Source organism: Chiloscyllium plagiosum, chromosome 6, assembly GCF_004010195.1.
Source record: "Chiloscyllium plagiosum isolate BGI_BamShark_2017 chromosome 6, ASM401019v2, whole genome shotgun sequence".
Lineage (NCBI taxonomy): Eukaryota > Metazoa > Chordata > Chondrichthyes > Orectolobiformes > Hemiscylliidae > Chiloscyllium > Chiloscyllium plagiosum.
This window is the reverse complement of record NC_057715.1, coordinates 118,010,935-118,029,934: the sequence shown is the minus strand read 5'-3', so window position 1 is coordinate 118,029,934 and position 19,000 is coordinate 118,010,935. Positions and strand designations below refer to the sequence as shown.

Genomic DNA, 19,000 nt, shown 5'->3' with positions numbered 1-19,000 from the left:
CTGTAACTCCTGGAAGGTCTCGGGTTATGTGCTGGCATTTCATCTTGCCTGCACTAAAGATGGCAGCGCCCCGTTAGTCACAGGCAGGCAGCAGTGGAGCGGATGCGCATGTGTGGCTCACTGCCCACGCTTTCCAGCGCAGGCGCGGCATTGGGGGCGGCGCGGCGGCCTGAGGCAGAGAGAGAGACCGGGAGCGTTCACCGCACCCCACCCCCACAACCCCCCCCCCCCAGGGGAGAGAGGCAGACAGACTGCATCTGCGCACACTCCAGGCACAACAACACCAACACTCGCAGCCATGGAGGCCGCGGTTGCCCTCCTGGCCTGGCTGCTGTGCGCAGCGATTGTGAGGCGGAGCGGGGCCACGCTGGAGGAGGTGGCCGGGGCAGGTGAGGGGCCTGGAGGGGAAGGGGAAGGGGAAGACCGCGCTGGGGCTGGGGCCTCGGCTGCACACTGGCATTGGGGGTGTGGGGAGTGTGTACCTGGTCAGGGGAGAATGGGGATAGAGTGTGTACCTGGGGGTGGTGAATGTGGCATGGGGGAAGTGTACCTCAGGGTGGGGGTATGGGGGGGGGGGGGTATACCTGGGGATGGAGTGAGGGGGGTTGTGCTGGTGAGGGGAGCTGGGAGTGTGTATATCCTGCAGCAGGGAGACCTGACTCTGTGTATTGGTCCTGTGTTTACTCATGGATGGAGTGTGTTTGTGTCCAGGACAGGGCATACTTGAGGGCGTGAATCTGTGTATGCCCAGGCATGTGCCCGGGCATAACCGCAAAATTGTTATGGTGTAGAAGGAAGCCATCCGTGTCTGCACTGGCTCAGAGCATTTTACATTTGTGCCAGGCTCCTGTCTTTTCCCCACAATGCTGCACGCCGTTTTTATTTAATACTCGTCCAGTGCCCTCTTCAGTGTCTCAATTGAACATTCTTCCAGTCAGTGATTGAAGACGTGAACGTCTTACCATATGGAACAGTTATTGTCAATGTACGTTGTTCAATGTCCCTTGCTAAAGGCATTGTGACTCTACCTACAGCACATGGACTGCAAAGGTAGCTCATCCCCACCTTTATCAGGAGCAACTAGGGATGGGCAATAAGTATTGACCTGTCCTCAGATGCTGCCTGAATTGCTGTGGTCTTCCAGCACCACTGATCCAGAATCTGGTTTCCAGCATCTGCAGTCATTGTTTTTACCAATAAGTATTGACCAGCCAGTGATGCTCATATCCCCCGAATCAATTTTAAAGCTGTTTATCAGAGCTCCTCATAGCCTTTGATCCACGGAAAACACTCTCAATTTCTTCAGTTTTTCTCCATAACTGAAATAACATGTCTCATTCTCATAAACCTCTTCTGTGGTCTGTCCAATCCACTCTTTCCTAAAGTACGATTCCCATAACTAGACTCAGTACTCTCGTCGCGATCTAACTGGTGTCTTGGAGTTGAATCAAACAGTGCAGAAGAGGATCTTCAGATCATAAAGACTGTGCTGACCTATCCAGACTAGTCCCACTTTCCAGCACTTGACCATGTTAGGCATTTCATCCAAGTACTTTTTAAAGATTGTGACATTTCCCACCTCATTGTCCCAGACAGTGCTTTCCAGAACCCCGCAGCCCTCTGGGTGAAAGATTTTTTTACAATTCCCCTCTAAACCTCCTGTCCTTCGTGTTAAAATTATGCCCCATTTTTGACTGCTCAAATAAGAGGGGAAAACAGCTGCTGTTGTCCATGACTCTTATAATCTCGGACCTCAGTCACATCCCCTATCACCCTTCTCTGCTGTAAAGTAAACAAACCAAGCTTATCCAGCCTCTCTTTGTAGCTAAACTGCTCCATTCCAGGCAACGTCCTGGGGAATCTCTTCTGTAACCCCTCCAGTACAATCCCATCCTTCCTATAGTGTGATGCCAGAACTGCGCACACAACTCCAGCTGTGGCCTAACCAAAGTCCTGTACAGCTCCAACACAACCTCCCTGCTCTTCTGCCAGTGCCTCGACTGATAAAGGTAAGTTTCCCAAATGCCGCCTTAACTAGCTGAAAATGTGTTGCTGGAAAAGCGCAGCAGGTCAGGCAGCATCCAAGGAGCAGGGGAATCGACATTTTGGGCATGAGCCCTTCTTCAGGAATGCCCGAAACGTCGATTCCCCTGCTCCTTGGATGCTGTCTGACCTGCTGCGCTTTTCCAGCAACACATTTTCAGCTCTGATCTCCAGCATCTGCAGTCCTCACTTTCTCCTAGAGCCTTCTTAACTACCCAATTAACATGTTCTGCCAACTTCTAGGATCGGAGGACAAGCACCCCTTTGTTCCTCTGAGATTCCTAGTGTTCTGCCATTTATTGAGTACTCTTGCTGAAAATGTGTTGCTGGAAAAGCGCAGCAGGTCAGGCAGCATCCAGGGAACAGGAGAATCGACGTTTCGGGCATAAGCCCTTCTTCAGGATTCTCCTGTTCCTTGGATGCTGCCTGACCTGCGCCTTTCCAGCAACACACAATTTCAGCTCTGATCTCCAGCATCTGCAGACCTCACTTTCTCCTCATTGAGTACTCTTGGCTTGTTACTTCTTCTAAAAGGCATCACCTCACACTTAAAGGAAAAGCGCATCTCCTCTACAAGGATCTCAGCGAGTCCCTCTCTCACTGCACCCCAGGTCATCTCTGTCCTGAAGCATTGCTGTGCTTTTTCAACACCACACTTTACAACTCTGGTCTCCAGCATCTGCAGTCCTCACTTTCTCCTAGTTGATCTTAACCTACTGCGAATCCTCTTGCAAGGATGCCTACCTTGAAGAAGCTCTCCTCCTCCCTCTACAAGGATCTCAGTGAGTCCCTCTCTCACTGCATCCCTCAGGTCATCCCCTCTGCCCTGAAGCACTGCCTGGCCTGCTGCACTTTTCCAGCACCACATTTTTCAACTCCCATCACCTCACACTTACCAGGGTTAAATTCCATCTACAAGTGATTTGTCCATCTGACCAACTGCCTCTATCTTCCTGTAACCTAAGACCTTCCTCGTGAATAATTTTTCATGTCATACCCTGACTCTCCAAGTCGAAATTTGTTCTCTCCTTCAAACTTCTCTTCAAAATTTTTCCTATCACTGATGAGGCACACTGGTCTGTAATTCCCTGATTAATCTCTGCCACCCTTCTTGATAAGTTAAAGCATATTAGTTATCCTCAATCCACTGTGCCAGACAGAAATTAAAAATTTGGGTTAGAAGTCTTGTCAATTCTTCCTTTGCCTCCCACAGCAGTCTGGGGTACAACTCATCTGGGCATTTATTCATTTTGAAGCCTGTCAAAACATCCAATTCAAACTCCCAATGTCTTCCTGAAATCTGTACCAGCATCATTCTCCTGAGTGAAGGCAGGTTATGAAGTACTCTAACACTACCAATGTCTTCCAGTTCTACACACAGATTGCCCATTGGTCCCAAATGCCCTCTACCTTTTCTGTGGCCATCATCTTCTCCTTGATGTACTTGTATCTTGGGATTCTCCCTAATTTTATCTGCTAGTGTTTTTCTCTTGTCTCCTTTTTGCTTTCTTAATAACCACACACACTTTGTGTACCCTGCTAGGGCCTCTGTTGATTTGCTGCCTTTAAACCTGCTAAAAGGCTCTCTCCCCTTACCCAGTTCTGAATAATCTGAGCCATCCAGGGTTCTCTAGGTTTGTTGCTCTTAGACCTCACCCTTAAGAAAGCATGTTGATCTTGTACTCTGCCCATTTCCTTTTTAAACACCTCCCATTGATCTTGTCTTATACAAGTTCATCATAACCTCCCTAATTGTGTACTGTGTCACCCCTGTTTGGGAAGTATAGGCTACTGTATTCTTTATTAACAATTGTCACTACTTGCCCTGCCACCTTTCAGTGACCACATATCCACCCAAGTTTCCTATCCTCCCCCGCACCAAAATGTTCACTGTCCTCCTTGGTTTATAATTCTCAAGTTTTATGTCATCTGCAAATTTGTAAATTGTCTATAGTGCAGCAAGATCTAGATCATTTTTATATATTGGGAAAAGTGAGGATCCCAATCCCCAAGGATAGTTTCTCACATCAGCCTGTCAGTTCTCTACCTTTTTTAAAAATAAAAATTCCTGGGACATAGGCATTGCTGGCTGGCTCATCCCGAGTTGCTCTTCAGAAGCTGGTGGTAAACTGTTGCCTTGAATCACAGCAATCCATATGCTATCGGTAGATCCACAATACCCTAAAGGGAATTTTGACCCAGTGACCCTGAAGGAACAGCAATACACTTCCAAGTCAGGCTGGTGAGTGACTTGAAGGGGGCACTTGCAGCGAGTAGTGTTCCTTTGTTCTTCTAGATATTAGTGATGGATTTGGAAGGTGCTGTCTGAGGGGCCGTGAGGAATTACTGTGTAGTGTGTACACATTACGCAGTATTGTTACTGAGTGTCAGTGGTGGAGAGAATAGATGTTTGTAGATGTGGCACCAATCAAGTGAGTGGCTGCTTTGTCCCGGATGATGTCAAGCTTCTTGTCTGTTGCTAGAGCTGCCTCCATTCAGGCAAGTGGGGAGTATTCCATCGCACTACTGTGGATGGCAGACAGGTGGGAGGTGAGTTATTTGTTGTAGGATTCCTAACCTCTGACCTGCTTTTATAGCCACTATACTAAAATGGTTAGTCTAGCTCAGGATTTTAATAGACGGGATAGTTCAGTCATGGTAAAATCATTGAATGTCAAGGGACAACAGTTAGATATTTTTCTTATTGCAGGTACTTGTACTTGGCAAATAATATTCACACCACACATCAGCTCAAATCTAATGTTATACAAATATTACTGCATGGACTGTTTCAGAATCTGAGGAGTTGCAAATGATGCTGAACGTTATACAATTCTGGGTGAACATCCCCACTTCAGACCTTACGCTGAAGGGAAGGTTATTAGTGAAGGTGGCTGCGCCAAGCACACCACACTGAGGAATGTGGAAGGGTCTTGTCGCACAATAGTAGTGCCCCTACCGTTGAGCCACGAGATCGGGATTCAAGATCTGTCTGCTCCAGAGGTGTGTCATAAGATCTGCACAGGTTGATTAAACAAAAAACATCCTGAAGATATCCTACCGAGATATCCTGGAGCTGAGAGATTGGGAATAAGCAGTGACCTCATCCTTTTATGGAAAATTCTTACAGGGCTTGACAGGAAGGATGTTTCTCCTGGCTGAGGGAAGTGGGTTTGGTTTAACACAAGGGGGCACATGCAGAATAAGGGGAGGTCATCTTGCTTTCAAATGTGCAAAGGTTGGTGTAGTTTGGATTTCTTCATCGCAGTGGACTGTGGAAGTTTGTCATTGAATAAGGTCAAGTGAATAATGAATTTCTACATATTAAAAGTATCGAGGATAGCCTGAGATAATGATGTTGAAATGAAAGATTAGTTGTGATTTGGGGCAGCACGGTTGCTCAGTGGTTAGCACTGCTGCCTCACAGCACCAGGGTCCCAGGTTCGATTCCAGCCTTGGGTGACCGTCTGTGTGGAGTTTGCACATTCGCCCCGTGTCTGCGTGGGTTTCCTCCGGGTGCTCCGGTTTCCTCCCACAGTCCAAAGATGTGCAGTTCAGGTGCATTGGCCATGCTAAATTGCCCATAGTGTTAGGTGCATTAGTCAGAGGGAAATGGGTCTGGGTGGGTTACTCTTCGGAGGGTCGGTGTGGGACTGGTTGGGCTGAAGGGCCTGTTTCCACACTGTCGGGAATCTAATCTCATTGAATAGCAGACCAACCTCAAAGGGCTAAATGACATGCTGGGTCTAGATGAGATTGATCATGATGTTGCCAGGCATGGAAGATTTGAGTTGTAAAAAAAGGCTGGGACTTTTTTCACTGGAGCATAGGGAGTTGGGAGGTGACCTGATAGAAGTTTATAAAATAATGAGTGGTGCAGATAAATTTGTCTTTTCCCTCGATCGGGAATTTCAAAACTAGGGATCACATTTTAAGCTGAGAGGAGAGAGATTTAAAAAAGACACAAGGGGCAAATTTTTACTGAGGTTAATTTGCATGTGGAATGAATTTCCTGAATAAGTGGTGGATGTGGGTAGATGTTTAAAAAGATATTTGGATAAGTACACAAATAAGACCGGTTTGGAGGGATATAGGCCAGGAACAGGCAGGTGGATTAGTTTGGGATAATGTTTGGCATGGACTGGTAGAACCATAGAGTCTGTTTCTGTGCTGAATCACTATGACTTCCTCTTGCTGCTGTTTAACATGTCATTATAAAAACTGCTGGAGGAACTCGGCAGGGCTGACAGCATCTGTGCTGAGAGGAACATTTCTCGCCCAGCGTCACTCTTGTTTGAAGCCTGGTATTTGATGTAATAAAATAGTTTTCATAATCCTCAAGGTCAACAGAGTTGCTTTCTTATCAGAGAGAGGTGACTGGTGGTGGTTTAACCTGAGGGTCACCACACTCAGGCAAGGGGTGTGGTTGAGAATGTGGGACCTTGATGGCAACCTCAGTCAGTGTGGGAATTGAGCTCAGTATTGGCATCATTTTGCGAATGTAAAACAGCCGTTCAGCCAGTTGAAGCATTGGTGATGAAGGACGATAGGAACAAGGGAAGTTGTTCAGTTCCTCAGCACAATTGCTACTTTCATTTGGATCCTGTCTGATATCTACCTACACGCCTATGTTCCATAACCCCTGAGACCTTATCATGAAACATTTTTGTCATTAACCAGTAAACTTTCCATCTTTGTTTTATTAAAACTATTCATAACTTTTAAAAGGTTTATAAAATCTCCTGTATATCTCGCCTTTTTAAGGGCAAACTTTTCCCAGCAAGCTATTGATTGTGCTGTATGTAAGCTGCAGCTCAGACTATCTGCACAGCTCCCTCCCTGATTGTGAAATGTAAACGTGACCCCTGGCTGCCATGAGATGTTTAAATATTCAACATCCATTAAGTTAGCAAGAAAACTTCAAGTCATTGCCTCTTTGGCTATGTTGCAGTTGTTATTTCAGCGCTGTTATTTACAGCATTTGTACACCACAGAAAAATCACATTTCAGCCAAAATCCTTTCATATTGTGTGAAATTTCTCACTCACTGCTTCAATTTGCTCCCGCTGCTTCTAATTTCAGTGACAAATGTTTAACTAAAGTATTACACGTTACATTACATAGCCAGACTTTATTTTTATTTGACAGGGCAACATATCTGATTGTGCACCTTTCTTTCAGAAAGCTCTGTGTTGTTTCTTTCTTTCTGCAAAAGATCTACCACTGGGCAAGCAGTTCCTGTTCCCAAATCTCATTCCTGTCGTGACACCTTTATTTTTCCGGCAATATTTGACGTTGGATACTGCTGTGTCAATATTTTGTATTCAGTTTTTCAATGTCACTTGTCACAACGTAAATGACAACTCTGGACTCTAGGTGGCTTTTTAATTGTGTGAACTTTCTGTCCCAACTCTCTATACCTGTCTTGGATAAAGTGTTTAAGTTATTTCACCCATTATTAGACTGTGGAGTGGGGGGGGGGGGGGGGGGGGGAAGAGTGGGGAGAAGGGGAATGATGCCTTAGGCTATCTGATTGTAAATCTATAATGGATGTTGCATCCACATGTTTATCATTTTTTTCTCAAACACCTCAGTTGCATTTCATGTTTAGATCTGCCATAACATTCTTAAGTAGATGGAAACAGCAGAACTTTTGAAGAATTTGGTATTTCCTGATTCATAAGGAGACCAAAACTGTACACAAATCTCAAAGTGGTCTTCCTCTGGTAAATTCACAATTACAATATCCTTTTGTGTATGCGTGTCTATATTCTAGACTTCTTGTCTGTGAAAAAATATTTCCTTAGTGTTACTTTAATTCTCTTATCTACTTGTACATAGCTCCAGTTACTGTGCAATGAAAATATTTTGAGTCAACTATTTTGCAGACTGAGTGAGGGATGTGTTTTTTGTGAGGAGCTGTGGATACATTGGAAGAAGTCTTAGTTTGTTCATGGGGTTCATTTACCACGTTGGGTCATTGCTAGTTAAGTCATCAACACTGGGACAAGTTTGATCATGAATATCTGCAAAGCTTTTGCTAATGTTATGCCTATTCTAGGAATAAAATGCCAGATTATTCCATTGAAGAAATGCAAGATGCAGCATTTAAACATGCCTTTCCACACAAAAGTCAGTACTTAACTGCAATGTGAGCAAATCGTCTGACTCACACTTTAGCTGCCCTGTTCTCACATCTCTCTACTCGCTTATTCGCTGATTTGAATTTAATCTTCTATTGATAGTTTCCAACCAATCACTAACTGTAGACATGAATTCCACATTTCCTTATTTCTGTTAAAGTTCAAATCCCATGTTCTGGACCTCTCAACTACTGCAGTCAAGCTCCTTCTGTCTACTGTACCCCATCATTGTCAATTGTTCTACACTGTAATTTGCATTGTTTAGTTGGGAGTTGATTTATGATTCCGTATTGTAACAGATGGACTTGCCCAACCCTCTCAGCATGTCCACACCTGCTTTTGCTTATTGTAAGCCACAGAGACTGTGCCAGTGATTTTTTTTTCCTTCATTAGACATAGGCGTAACTGGCTAGGCCAGCAATTTTTGCCTATCCTGAATTGCCTTTGAGAAGGTGGTGGGGTGAGTTCCAGGATTTGGACCCAGCGACACTGAAGGATCGGCAACGTATTTCCAAGTCAGGCTAATGAGTGGTTTGATGGGGAACTTGCAGGTGGTGGTGTTCCCATATATCTGGTGCCCTTGTCCTTCTCACTAGAAGGGGTCATGGGTTTGGAACTGTCTCAGGATCTTTGGTGAAAAATGCCCAGCCAGTTTCTATTTCCTTCATGCTGAAGCAGATGCAGGTACAATCAACATTAACTTTGTAGAATGAAAGCACTGTGTAAGACAGTTGGTCAAGTGTGTGAATTCATTGTGTGGACACAGGGCCTGCACCACTCATGGGTTATAGGCATTGCTGGGTGGGCCAGCATTTATTGCCCGTCCCTAGTTGCCCTTGAGAAGGTGGTGGTGAGCTACCTTCTTGAACTGCTAAGGAAAAAAAAGCCATTGTTCTTCATCATATCTTTGTCCCTTGTGATTTTGTAAGCCTCTACAAGGTCACCTCTCAATCTTCTATGCTCCAGTGAAAAAAATCCCAACCTCCTCTTATAACACAAACCCTTCAGTCTCAACAACATCTTTGTAAATGTTTTAACATCCTGCGTGGGATCTTATCAAAAGCTGCCTTATCTACTCTACTAGTAACACCCTAAAATACAAGCACTATGGGCTTGTCAAATCTGATTTCTTTTTTATTATTCCATGTTGACTCTTTCCAATCTTTTGTAGGCGGCATGGTGGCGCAGTGGTTAGCACTGCTGCCTCACAGCGCCAGAGACCCGGGTTCAATTCCCGCCTCAGACGACTCTCTGTGTGGAGTTTGCACATTCTCCCCGTGTCTACATGGGTTTCCTCCGGGTGCTCCGGTTTCCTCCCACAATCCAAAAATGTGCAGGTCAGGTGAATTGGCCATGCAAAATTGCCCATAGTGTTAGGTGAAGGGTTAAATGTAGGGGAATGGATCTGGGTGGGTTGCGCTTCGGCGGGTCGGTGTGGACTTGTTGGGTCGAAGGGCCAGTTTCCACATTGTAAGTAATCTAATCTAATCCTATCGTAATTTTTAATGTGTAAATTATCATATCCTTAATAGATTCTCATGTTTTCTCTGACTGATGTCAGGTGAACATCTCTGAAGATCCCCATTATCCCACTGTAAATAGTGGGGCTATGTTTACAAGCGGAGGAGGTTCCCTTGAACCTCCTCTGCCATTGAATAAGATCATAGGTGATCTGATCGTAACCTCAAATCAACGCTCCAGCCACCCATTTCCACGACTTACTTTCCAGAATCTGTGCATCTCTGCCTCAGAGATAATCAGAGTCTGCTTCCACCAGCTTTTCAGGAAGTGTGTTCCAAAGACCTAAAACATTTGTCCCCATTTCTACTTTCAATGAGTGACTTCACATGCTCTTCACATGCACCCTGTCACAGCGCCCCAGGATTTTCTATGTTTCAGTCAAGTGGCCTCTTCCTCTTCTGAATGCCAGTGGATTCAAAAGCACACATTGCTGGAGAAGCTCATCAGGTCTGGTAGCACCTATGGGAAGGGAGCAGAGTAACCGTTTCTGGTCTAATGACCCTCCTCAACATTAACTATTTCTCCACAGATACTGCCACGCGAGCATAAGAGGTACAGTTAGTAAGTTTGCAGATGACACCAAAATTGGAGGTGTAGTGGACAGCGAAGAGGGTTACCTCAGATTACAACAGGATCTGGACCAGATGGGCCAATGGGCTGAGAAGTGGCAGATGGAGTTTAATTCAGATAAATGCGAGGTGCTGCATTTTGAGAAAGCAAATCTTAGCAGGACTTATACACTTAATGGTAAGATCCTAGGTATTGGAAAGATGTTGTGAAACTTGAAAGGGTTCAGAAAAGATTTACAAGGATGTTGCCAGGGTTGGAGGATCTGAGTTACAGGGAGAGGTTGAACAGGCTGGGGCTGTTTTCCCTGAAGCGTCGGAGGCTGAGGGGTGACCTTACAGAAGTTTACAAAATTATGAGGGGCGTGGATAGGATAAATAGACAAAGTATTTTCCCTGGGGCAGGGAAGTCCAGAACTAGAGGGCATGGGTTTAGGGTGAGAGGGGAAAGATATAAAAGAGACCTAAGAGGCAACTTTTTCACACACAGGGTGGTACGTGTATGGAATGAGCTGCCAGAGGAAGGGACCTGGGTTCCTGGGTTCAATTCCCGCCTCGGGTAACTGTCTGTGTAGAGTTTGCACATTCTCCCCATGTCTGCGTCTTCCTCCGGGTGCTCCGGTTTCCTCCCACAATCCAAAGACGTGCAGGTTAGTTGAATTGACCATGCTAAATTGCCCATAGTGTTAGGTGCATTAGGCAGGGGTGAATGTAGGGGAATGGGTCTGGGTGGATTGCTGTTCGCAGGGTCAGTATGGACTTGTTAGACCGAAGGGCCTGTTTCCACACTGTAGGGAATCTAATCTAATCATCTAATCTGATCAGGTCCTGGGGGTTTATCCACTTGTATGTGTTTCAAGACATCCAGCACTTCCTCCTCTGTAATATAGACATTTTTCAAGATGTCGCCATCTATTTCCCTACATTCTATATCTTCCATGTCCTCTTCCACAGTAAATACTGATGCAAAATATACGTTTAGTATCTCTCCTCCCCCCCCATCTCCTGCGGCTCCACACAAAAGCTGCCTTGCTGATCTTTGAAGGGCCCTATTCTCTCCCTAGTTACCCTTTTGTCCTTAATGTATTTGTAAAAACCCTTTGGATTCTCCTTAACTGTGTTAGCTAAAATTATGTCCTGTCCCCTTTTTGCCCTCCTGATTTCTCTCTTAAGTGTACTCCTATTTCCTTTACACTGTTCTAAGGATTTACTTGATCATTGCTGTCGAAACCTGACATGCTTCCCCTTTTTCTGAACTAGGCCCTCAATTTCTCTAGTCATCCAGCATTCTCTGTACATTCCAGCCTTCCATTTCACCCTGACAGGAATATACTTTCTCTGGATTCTCATTTCTGAAGGCTTCCCATTTTCAAGCCGTCCCTTTTTTAAAGTTCTTGCCTAATACCATCAAAATTAGCCTTCCTCCAATTTAGAACTTTTAGATCTGGTCTATTTATTTCCATCACTATTTTAAAACTAATAGAATTATGGTCGCTGGCCCCAAAGTGCTCCCCACTGACACCTCAGTCACCTGCCCTGCCTTATTTCCCAAGAGTAGGTCAAGTTTTGCACCTTCTCTAGTAGATACTGAATTGGAAAATTGTCTAGTACATACTTTACAAATTCCTCTCCATCTAAACCCTTAACACTGTGGCAGTCCCAGTCTAGGTTTGAGTTTTTTTTATATATATACCTGTGGTTGCAAGTCCAGCCTTTCCTCAAGATGTGGAAGTGCCTGTGTTAGACTGGGGGACACACACAATTAAAAATCAGATTTATTTGGAAGCACTAGCTTTCAGAGCACTGCTCCTTTCTCAGGTAGCTAGCTATCTGCCAAAGGAGCAGTGCTCCTAAAGCTTGTACTTCTAAATAAACTGTTGGACTATTATCTGGTGTTGTGTGATTTTTAACGTTCCTCATAAGACAAACCACCCATTCTAGTATTAGTCTGGTAAGCTTTCTTGAAATGCTTCTAACATGTTTACATAACGATCCACATCCACGAACATCAACTAGCCACGAAACGACACAACCAACTATCCCTAGTAGCCACACACGCAGACGACAAGCAACATGAATTCGACTGGGACAACACTACCATTATAGGGCAAGCCAAACAGAGAACAGCCAGGGAATTCCTAGAAGCATGGCACTCATCCACAAACTCCATCAACAAACACATCGACCTGGACCCAATATACCGGCCACTACAGCGGACGGCTGAAACTGACAACCGGAAGCGGCAGGGACAGGCCACTATAAACGCCGGAGGAAACACCACAGAAGCGCTTCACAGGAGGCTCCCAAGCACTGAGCATGTCACCTAGACAGGGGACGAAACGTTTGCAACATAAACTTCCAGCTCGGCGAACAGAACCACAGCATGTTTACATAACATAAGAAAAAGGAGCAGGAGTAGGCCATTCAGCCCCTTGAGCCTATGCTGTCATTCTATAAAATTGTGACTGATCTGTCCCAGGCCTCAACTCTTCTTTTGTGCCAACTCCTCATAGCCTTCAGTAGATCTATCTACCACCCCCTCCTGCCCCCGCTTAAATAATTTCCATGATCTAGCTCTTACAACTGTGGGAAAATTCTAGACATTCACTGCCTTTAAGAGGAAAAATGCTTTGCATTTCAATTTTACATGAGTGTCCTGTTATTCTGGAATGTTCTACACTCCAACACTAGTGGAAACATTTTCTCAACATCTACCCTTTCAAGCCCCGTCAGGATCTTGTATGTTTCAATAGGATCACCCCTCATCCTCTTAAACCCTAATGGACAAAGGCCCAACCTATTTAATCAGCTCCTTCATCCCAGGAATCAGTCTAGTGAATCTCTTTTGAACTGCCTCTTAATACCACTATGTCCTTCCTTAAATCCAGGAACCAAAATTGTACACATTATTCCAGGTGCAACCTCACCAACACCCTGCACTGTTGTAACAAGACTTTCCTATTCTTCAACTCAGAGTGCTAGCAATAAGGCCAAAGCTCCATTTACCACCTTGATTATTTGCTACATTTCCATGTTAATGTTTCATTTCATGCACAAGAACCCCAGATCCCTCTGCACAGTACCTTTTTGAAATCTCTCTTCATTTATTTAAGTCTGCCTTTTAATTCTCCTGATCAAAGTGTATAACTTCTCACTTTCTTATATTACGCTTAATCTCTCATTGTGTTAAACTATTCTAAATATTCTACTACTTTCTTAATAATGGACGATAGCATTATTCCAATGAAGGATACAGCTAACTGTTTGCTACCTTCCAGTTTAAACCTCTGATTTGTTACATACATTCCTATCTTGAAGGTATGTGGGAGGAATTTCGTTCCTCTGTTGTCGTTGCAATCTTCAGTCTCCTTTTCTGCTGAATGTTCAAGATCCAGCCACCCAATGTTTTGGGTGGTTCCCTTGTCTGCTACTGTCTTGATCTCTGGTTTAGTGGGCCTAGCTCTATGATTTTTCCATAAGAGTAAACCTCATTTCAACATGCACCCAATCAGGTCCCCTCAGGATCTTGTATGTTTCAATTCAGTCACCTCTGACCTTTCTAAACTCCAGCAAATACAGGCTTAGCCTGTCTAACCTTTGCTAATAAGACAATCCTCTCATTCCAAGGATTAGTCTAGTAAATCTTCTCTGAACTGTTTCCAACACATTAACATCCTTCCACAGGTATTGTGAACAATACTGCAGATATGGACTCACCACTGCCCTGTATAAACCTCACCTTCTTGCATTTGATTCCCCTTGCAGTCTCAGTTTTCCTAATAATTTGCTTTACCTGCATACTCACCTTCTGCTTCTCTGCCACTGCTGTAGCAGAAGCCAGGTGTTTCCTATACTGGATAATAGGACAAGGCAAACTCCAGGATCTTGGCTCTGGGTGCCCTCCCCCAACCAAAACCATACCGCAAATAGAGACCGGATTTGCAACTTCACTTTGATGTTATCACTGAACGTGTCTGCTGCTGGCACTGCATCATTTCCTCGTTTATTACGTTCCAAACACCGTTTCTTCCTCTGTCCTCCTTGTGATTATTTTTTATTTGTTTGTGCGATGTTGGCATTCCTGGCTAGGCTGTCATTTATTGCTCAACCCCAACTGCTCTTGAGAAGGTGGTAGTGAGACTCGCTCATGAACTGCTCTGGTAAAATTTATGCCCATGCCCGGTTTCTCTTGTACTGCATTTTCACTTGGTTTCCTTAAGACTCTGACTCCCCTTCCAGGCAGTTACTACTACCTCTTATAAAGCTACCAATACCTAGAGTTACAATTTACTTTGTAACACAGGATTCAACCTTTTATTAATTGGCTTCAGTAACCTCTGATCTGTGGGCAGCAATAGTTTCACCCTGACCTCTGTGAGTGTGTTCTGTGAAATGTAGGTATACATTTTCCTGTTCAGGACATTGGGTGTGACAGGATGGCACATTTGAATGTTGTTTGCAACAGTCACTAGTGGACAGGAAGTAATTTCTCCTCTGCAGGAGTTTAAAGCAACAAACTGGGTAACCATCCTTCCCGGTGTTCATCCACTAGTCATAACACCAGATCGGTTCAGGCAGAGATGTGCTGTGAACTCACCCGTGTTAGTGTGAGGGTGGGGGAAAGACTGACAACTGTTGTCTCTCTTCAGTTTTCCTGATTTTAGTACAACTGTGAGCTCACAGGAACAAGGGTTCCTTCAGAGGGAAATTAAGAATGAAGCATGTTGGAATGGGACTGGAGTCATGTTTATTCTGGGATTGGTAAGAACAGATTTCCATCCCAACATTGTACTGAAGATTCAAGTCATTCTTATAAACAATAAGCTGACAACTCGATTTCTTTTTTAACCAATTTTAAAAAAAGTTTTATTTTAGCTGTATTTAAACTTGCAGCCATCACCTGGGTGTACTTGAACTCTGACTCTCTGGGTTAATAGTCCTGTGGCATCTTCATTACACTGGCAATAAATGTAGACAAAATCCCCCCGCCCCCCCGCCCCCCGGGACTCAGCTCTGCAACTTTGTCATAGAGTCATACAGCATCGAAACAGACCCTTCCGTCTAACCAGTCCTTGCTGAACATAATCCTAAACTAAACCAGCCCCACTTACCTGCTCCTGACTCATATCCCTCCCAACCTTTCCTGTTCATGTACTTAGCCGAGTGTTATTGTGCCCACATCTACCACTTCCTGAGGAAGTTCATTCCACAGGCAAACAACTCTCTTGTATAATACATCTGTCTCCTTTCCTCACACCTTAAAAATATGCTTCCTAGTCTTGAAATGCCCCAGGCGAGGGATAAGACACCTACCATTACCCTATCTCATGATTTTATAAACCTTAATAAGGTCATCTCTCCAGTGAAAAAAGTCCCAGCCTTTCTTCATAACTTAAACCCTCTATACCTGGCAACATCCAAGTAAACCTCTTCTCAACCCTTTCCAGCTTAATAATATCCTTCTCATAACTGGGGCGGCCAGAACTGGTCACTGTGCTCCAGAAGAGGCCTCACCAATGTCCTGTACAACCTCAACAGAAGGCCTTTTTAACCATCCTGTCTACATGTGACTTCCTGATGGCTTGTTTCTGTTGGTGACATCAATAGAAGCTGTTAGAAAATCAGTCCTGTGATATTTGTGTTCAGATTGAATTAAGTCTCATTCTCTTGCATTTGTACCCTTTAGGGGTGACATTCTGGCTCAGTGGTTAGCACTGCTGCCTCACAGCACCAGAGACCCGGGTTCAATTCCAGCCTGTGTGGAGTTTGCACATTCTCCCTGTGTCTGTGTGGGTTTCCTCCGGGTGCTCTGGTTTCTTCCCACGATCCAAAGATGTGCAGGTCAGGTGACTAGGCCATGCTAAATTGCCCATAGTGTTCAGGGATGTGTAGGTAAATGTATTCGTCAAGGGTAAATGTAGAGTAATAGGGTAGGAGGGTGGGTCTGGGTGGGTTACTCTTCGGAGGGTTACTGTGGACTTGTTGGGCTGAAGGGCCTGTTTCCACACTGGCGGGAGTCTATGATTCTAAGTTCAGAAATGGAAGCAAACTGATGGTTGGAATCAATTGTGCAGACACTGCGATTGGACTTGTTAGAGCAGAGAAGGTTAACAGAATGCAGAGTCAGCTAGGGCCCCTCTGCTCCTCACCTCATCAAACCTCCCTGCTGGTTAGAGTCATACCTGGAACAAAGGAAGATGGTTGTGGTTGTTGGAGGTCAGTCATCTCAGCTCCAGGACATCTCTGCAGGAGTTCCTCAGGATAGTATCCCAGGCCCAACTATCTTCAGCGGCTTCATCAATCATAAGATCATAAGGTCAGAAATAAAGTTGGTTGCTAATATTACAAAATGTTTGCAGCTCCTAAATATTGAATCAGTTCCTGTTTGTATGCAGCAAGACCTGGACAGCATTCAAACTTGGGTCAGTGAGTGACAAGTAACATTTGCACTACACAAATGCAAGGCAATGACTACCTGCAACAAGAAGGGGGTCTTAACCACCTCCCCATTACATTTATCGGCATTATCACTGAATCACCCATTATCAACATCCTAAGAATTACCATTGACCCGAAACAACTTAACCAGCCATACAATACAGTGGTTACATCCGCAGGTTAGAGACTCGGAATCTTGTAGTGAATAACTCACCTCCTGCCCCCCTGAAGCAGTAATTGTTGGGGAGGGGGTTAAGGAGTGTATCAATGTGTCAGTGGTAAAGGAGGGGCACGGAGAGTGCATCAGTGTTTTGGAGGGAGGGGAGGTGGGAACCCCTGGGGAATGTGTTGGTGTTGAGGTTATGGGGAAGGAGTGGGGAGTGTGTTGGTGATTGTTTGGGGAGGGGTGGGGAGAGAGAGCTCCCAGGGAGTGTGTTGGGGGAGGAGTGGAGCTCCCAGGCAGTGTGGTCAGTATTTGGGGGGGGGGTCTCACGGGGCATGTGTTGGTGTTGGGGAGGGATGAGCTCCCGGGGTGTGTGTCCGTGTTGGGAGAACACCAAACAGTGTATTGTTAGATACAGGGGTCTGTGTCAGTTTGGGGCTTCTGGACAGGTGCATGAATGTATTTACAGGAGGACCCCCCCAGCGAGTATGTCAGTACTTGCATTGGTAGGGATGTTGGAATATGGTACAGTTTACTGTATTAGTGTAGCTATCATTACCTGATGTCTCCAGGGCAGTGTGTATTGCTGCGACAGATCTGTTTTGTAATGTAAAATGTCTGCAGAGCGTCCATCTGCAATGAGGCATTTGTATTTTGACTGGAAGTGCAGAGAGAAACTGCTCATTTTCCAGCTTGCTGTTACATCTCATGATAAGCTCGTTATATAAGTGTCAGGTTCTGCTATGTGCTGCAGATGCTAATATACTGTATTAGAGAGAGAGAGAGAGAAAAGGAGCTGTACAAAAGCCAATGCAGGAAGTCAAAGCAGAAAACGCTGGAAATACCCAGCAGCTGCAGCTGGTGACAGTGACCCAGCACTGGAGGAGACTGTTTGAACTGTTGTGTTTATGTCACCTCTTTGAGAGAGGAACCCAATTAGTGCAATTGCCTGAACAGAATCTGAATGATTCAGTGCAGAAGCAGCCATTTGCAAGAGAGATCTGCCAATGGTTTCTGTCTTTAAGCTGGATGAGTTTTAAAAATGCACAGTGAGCACCAGCAAGTCATTGTGATGATAGTGATTGATCTGCCTGTTATGCAGTAGTACATACAAACACAGGAATACTTGGCAATTTAATAAATGGTTCACTTGTTCTAGCAGTCTTTATTTAATTGAGATGAAGCACATGGTGCTGAATTGCCACATAACCTGACAGATTACAAGGCATTCCCGACCTTGGAGCCAGGAGACTGGGGTTCAAGTCCCATCTGCTCCAGAGGTTGTAATCATATCTCAGAACAGGTTAATTTGGAAGTATTAAAAAAAAGCTGTGCCATGGTAGGTTTCAACCTCTCTTTGTAATGTCATTAGAAGTTGCTGCATAGAACTCTCTGATTTGTGTTGTCTGATTTACATCAGAAGATGGAACACTAGAGATAGCCATGATGTGGAGGAGCTGGTGTTGGACTGGGGTGGACAAAGTTAAAAGTCACATGACACCAGGTTACAGTCCAACAGGTTTAATTGGAAGCACTAGCTTTTGGAGCGCTGCTCCTTCAGGTGACCATAAGATACAGAATTTATGGCAAAAGATTACAGTGTTATACAATTGAAATGATATATTTAACAAACAACAATCGAGGTTTGTTAAATATATCATTTTACTTGCATGACAGTATAATCTTTTGCCATAAATTCTGTATCTTATGGTCCTACTCCACAACCACCTGATGAAGGAGCAGTGCTCCAAAAGCTAGCGCTTCAGATTACAGTGTTATACAACTGAAATGATATATTTAACAAACAACAATCGAGGTTTGTTAAATATATCATTTTACTTGCATGACAGTATAATCTTTTGCCATAAATTCTGTTTCTTATGGTCCTACTCCACAATCACCTGATGAAGGAGCAGCGCTCCAAAAGCTAGCGCTTCCAATTAAACCTGTTGGACTGTAACCTGGTGTCGTGTGATTTTTAACGAGAAATAGTAGAGAGAATACTGTAGAACCCGGTCACGCTCTCCACCTGAAGGGGTAAGTGTGGAGGAGGTTACGGTTGGACTTGGTTGTGAGGCTTGTTGAACAGCCTGTGGCACAAACAAAGTGGTAACCTTTACAGCTGA

General features: G+C 44.6%; 1 protein-coding gene across 1 annotated transcript in view; it reads left to right on the top strand.

The window, feature by feature from the left end:
- Positions 1–95: 95 nt before the first annotated feature.
- The window catches only part of LOC122550985 (stromal interaction molecule 1-like), a 100,488-nt gene continuing 81,583 nt past the window's right edge, over positions 96–19,000 (top strand). The window contains exon 1 of the mRNA XM_043692569.1: positions 96–389. Within this exon, the coding sequence (XP_043548504.1) occupies positions 299–389 (91 nt within the window). The 5' untranslated portion in view covers positions 96–298. The remainder of the gene's footprint in view (positions 390–19,000) is intronic.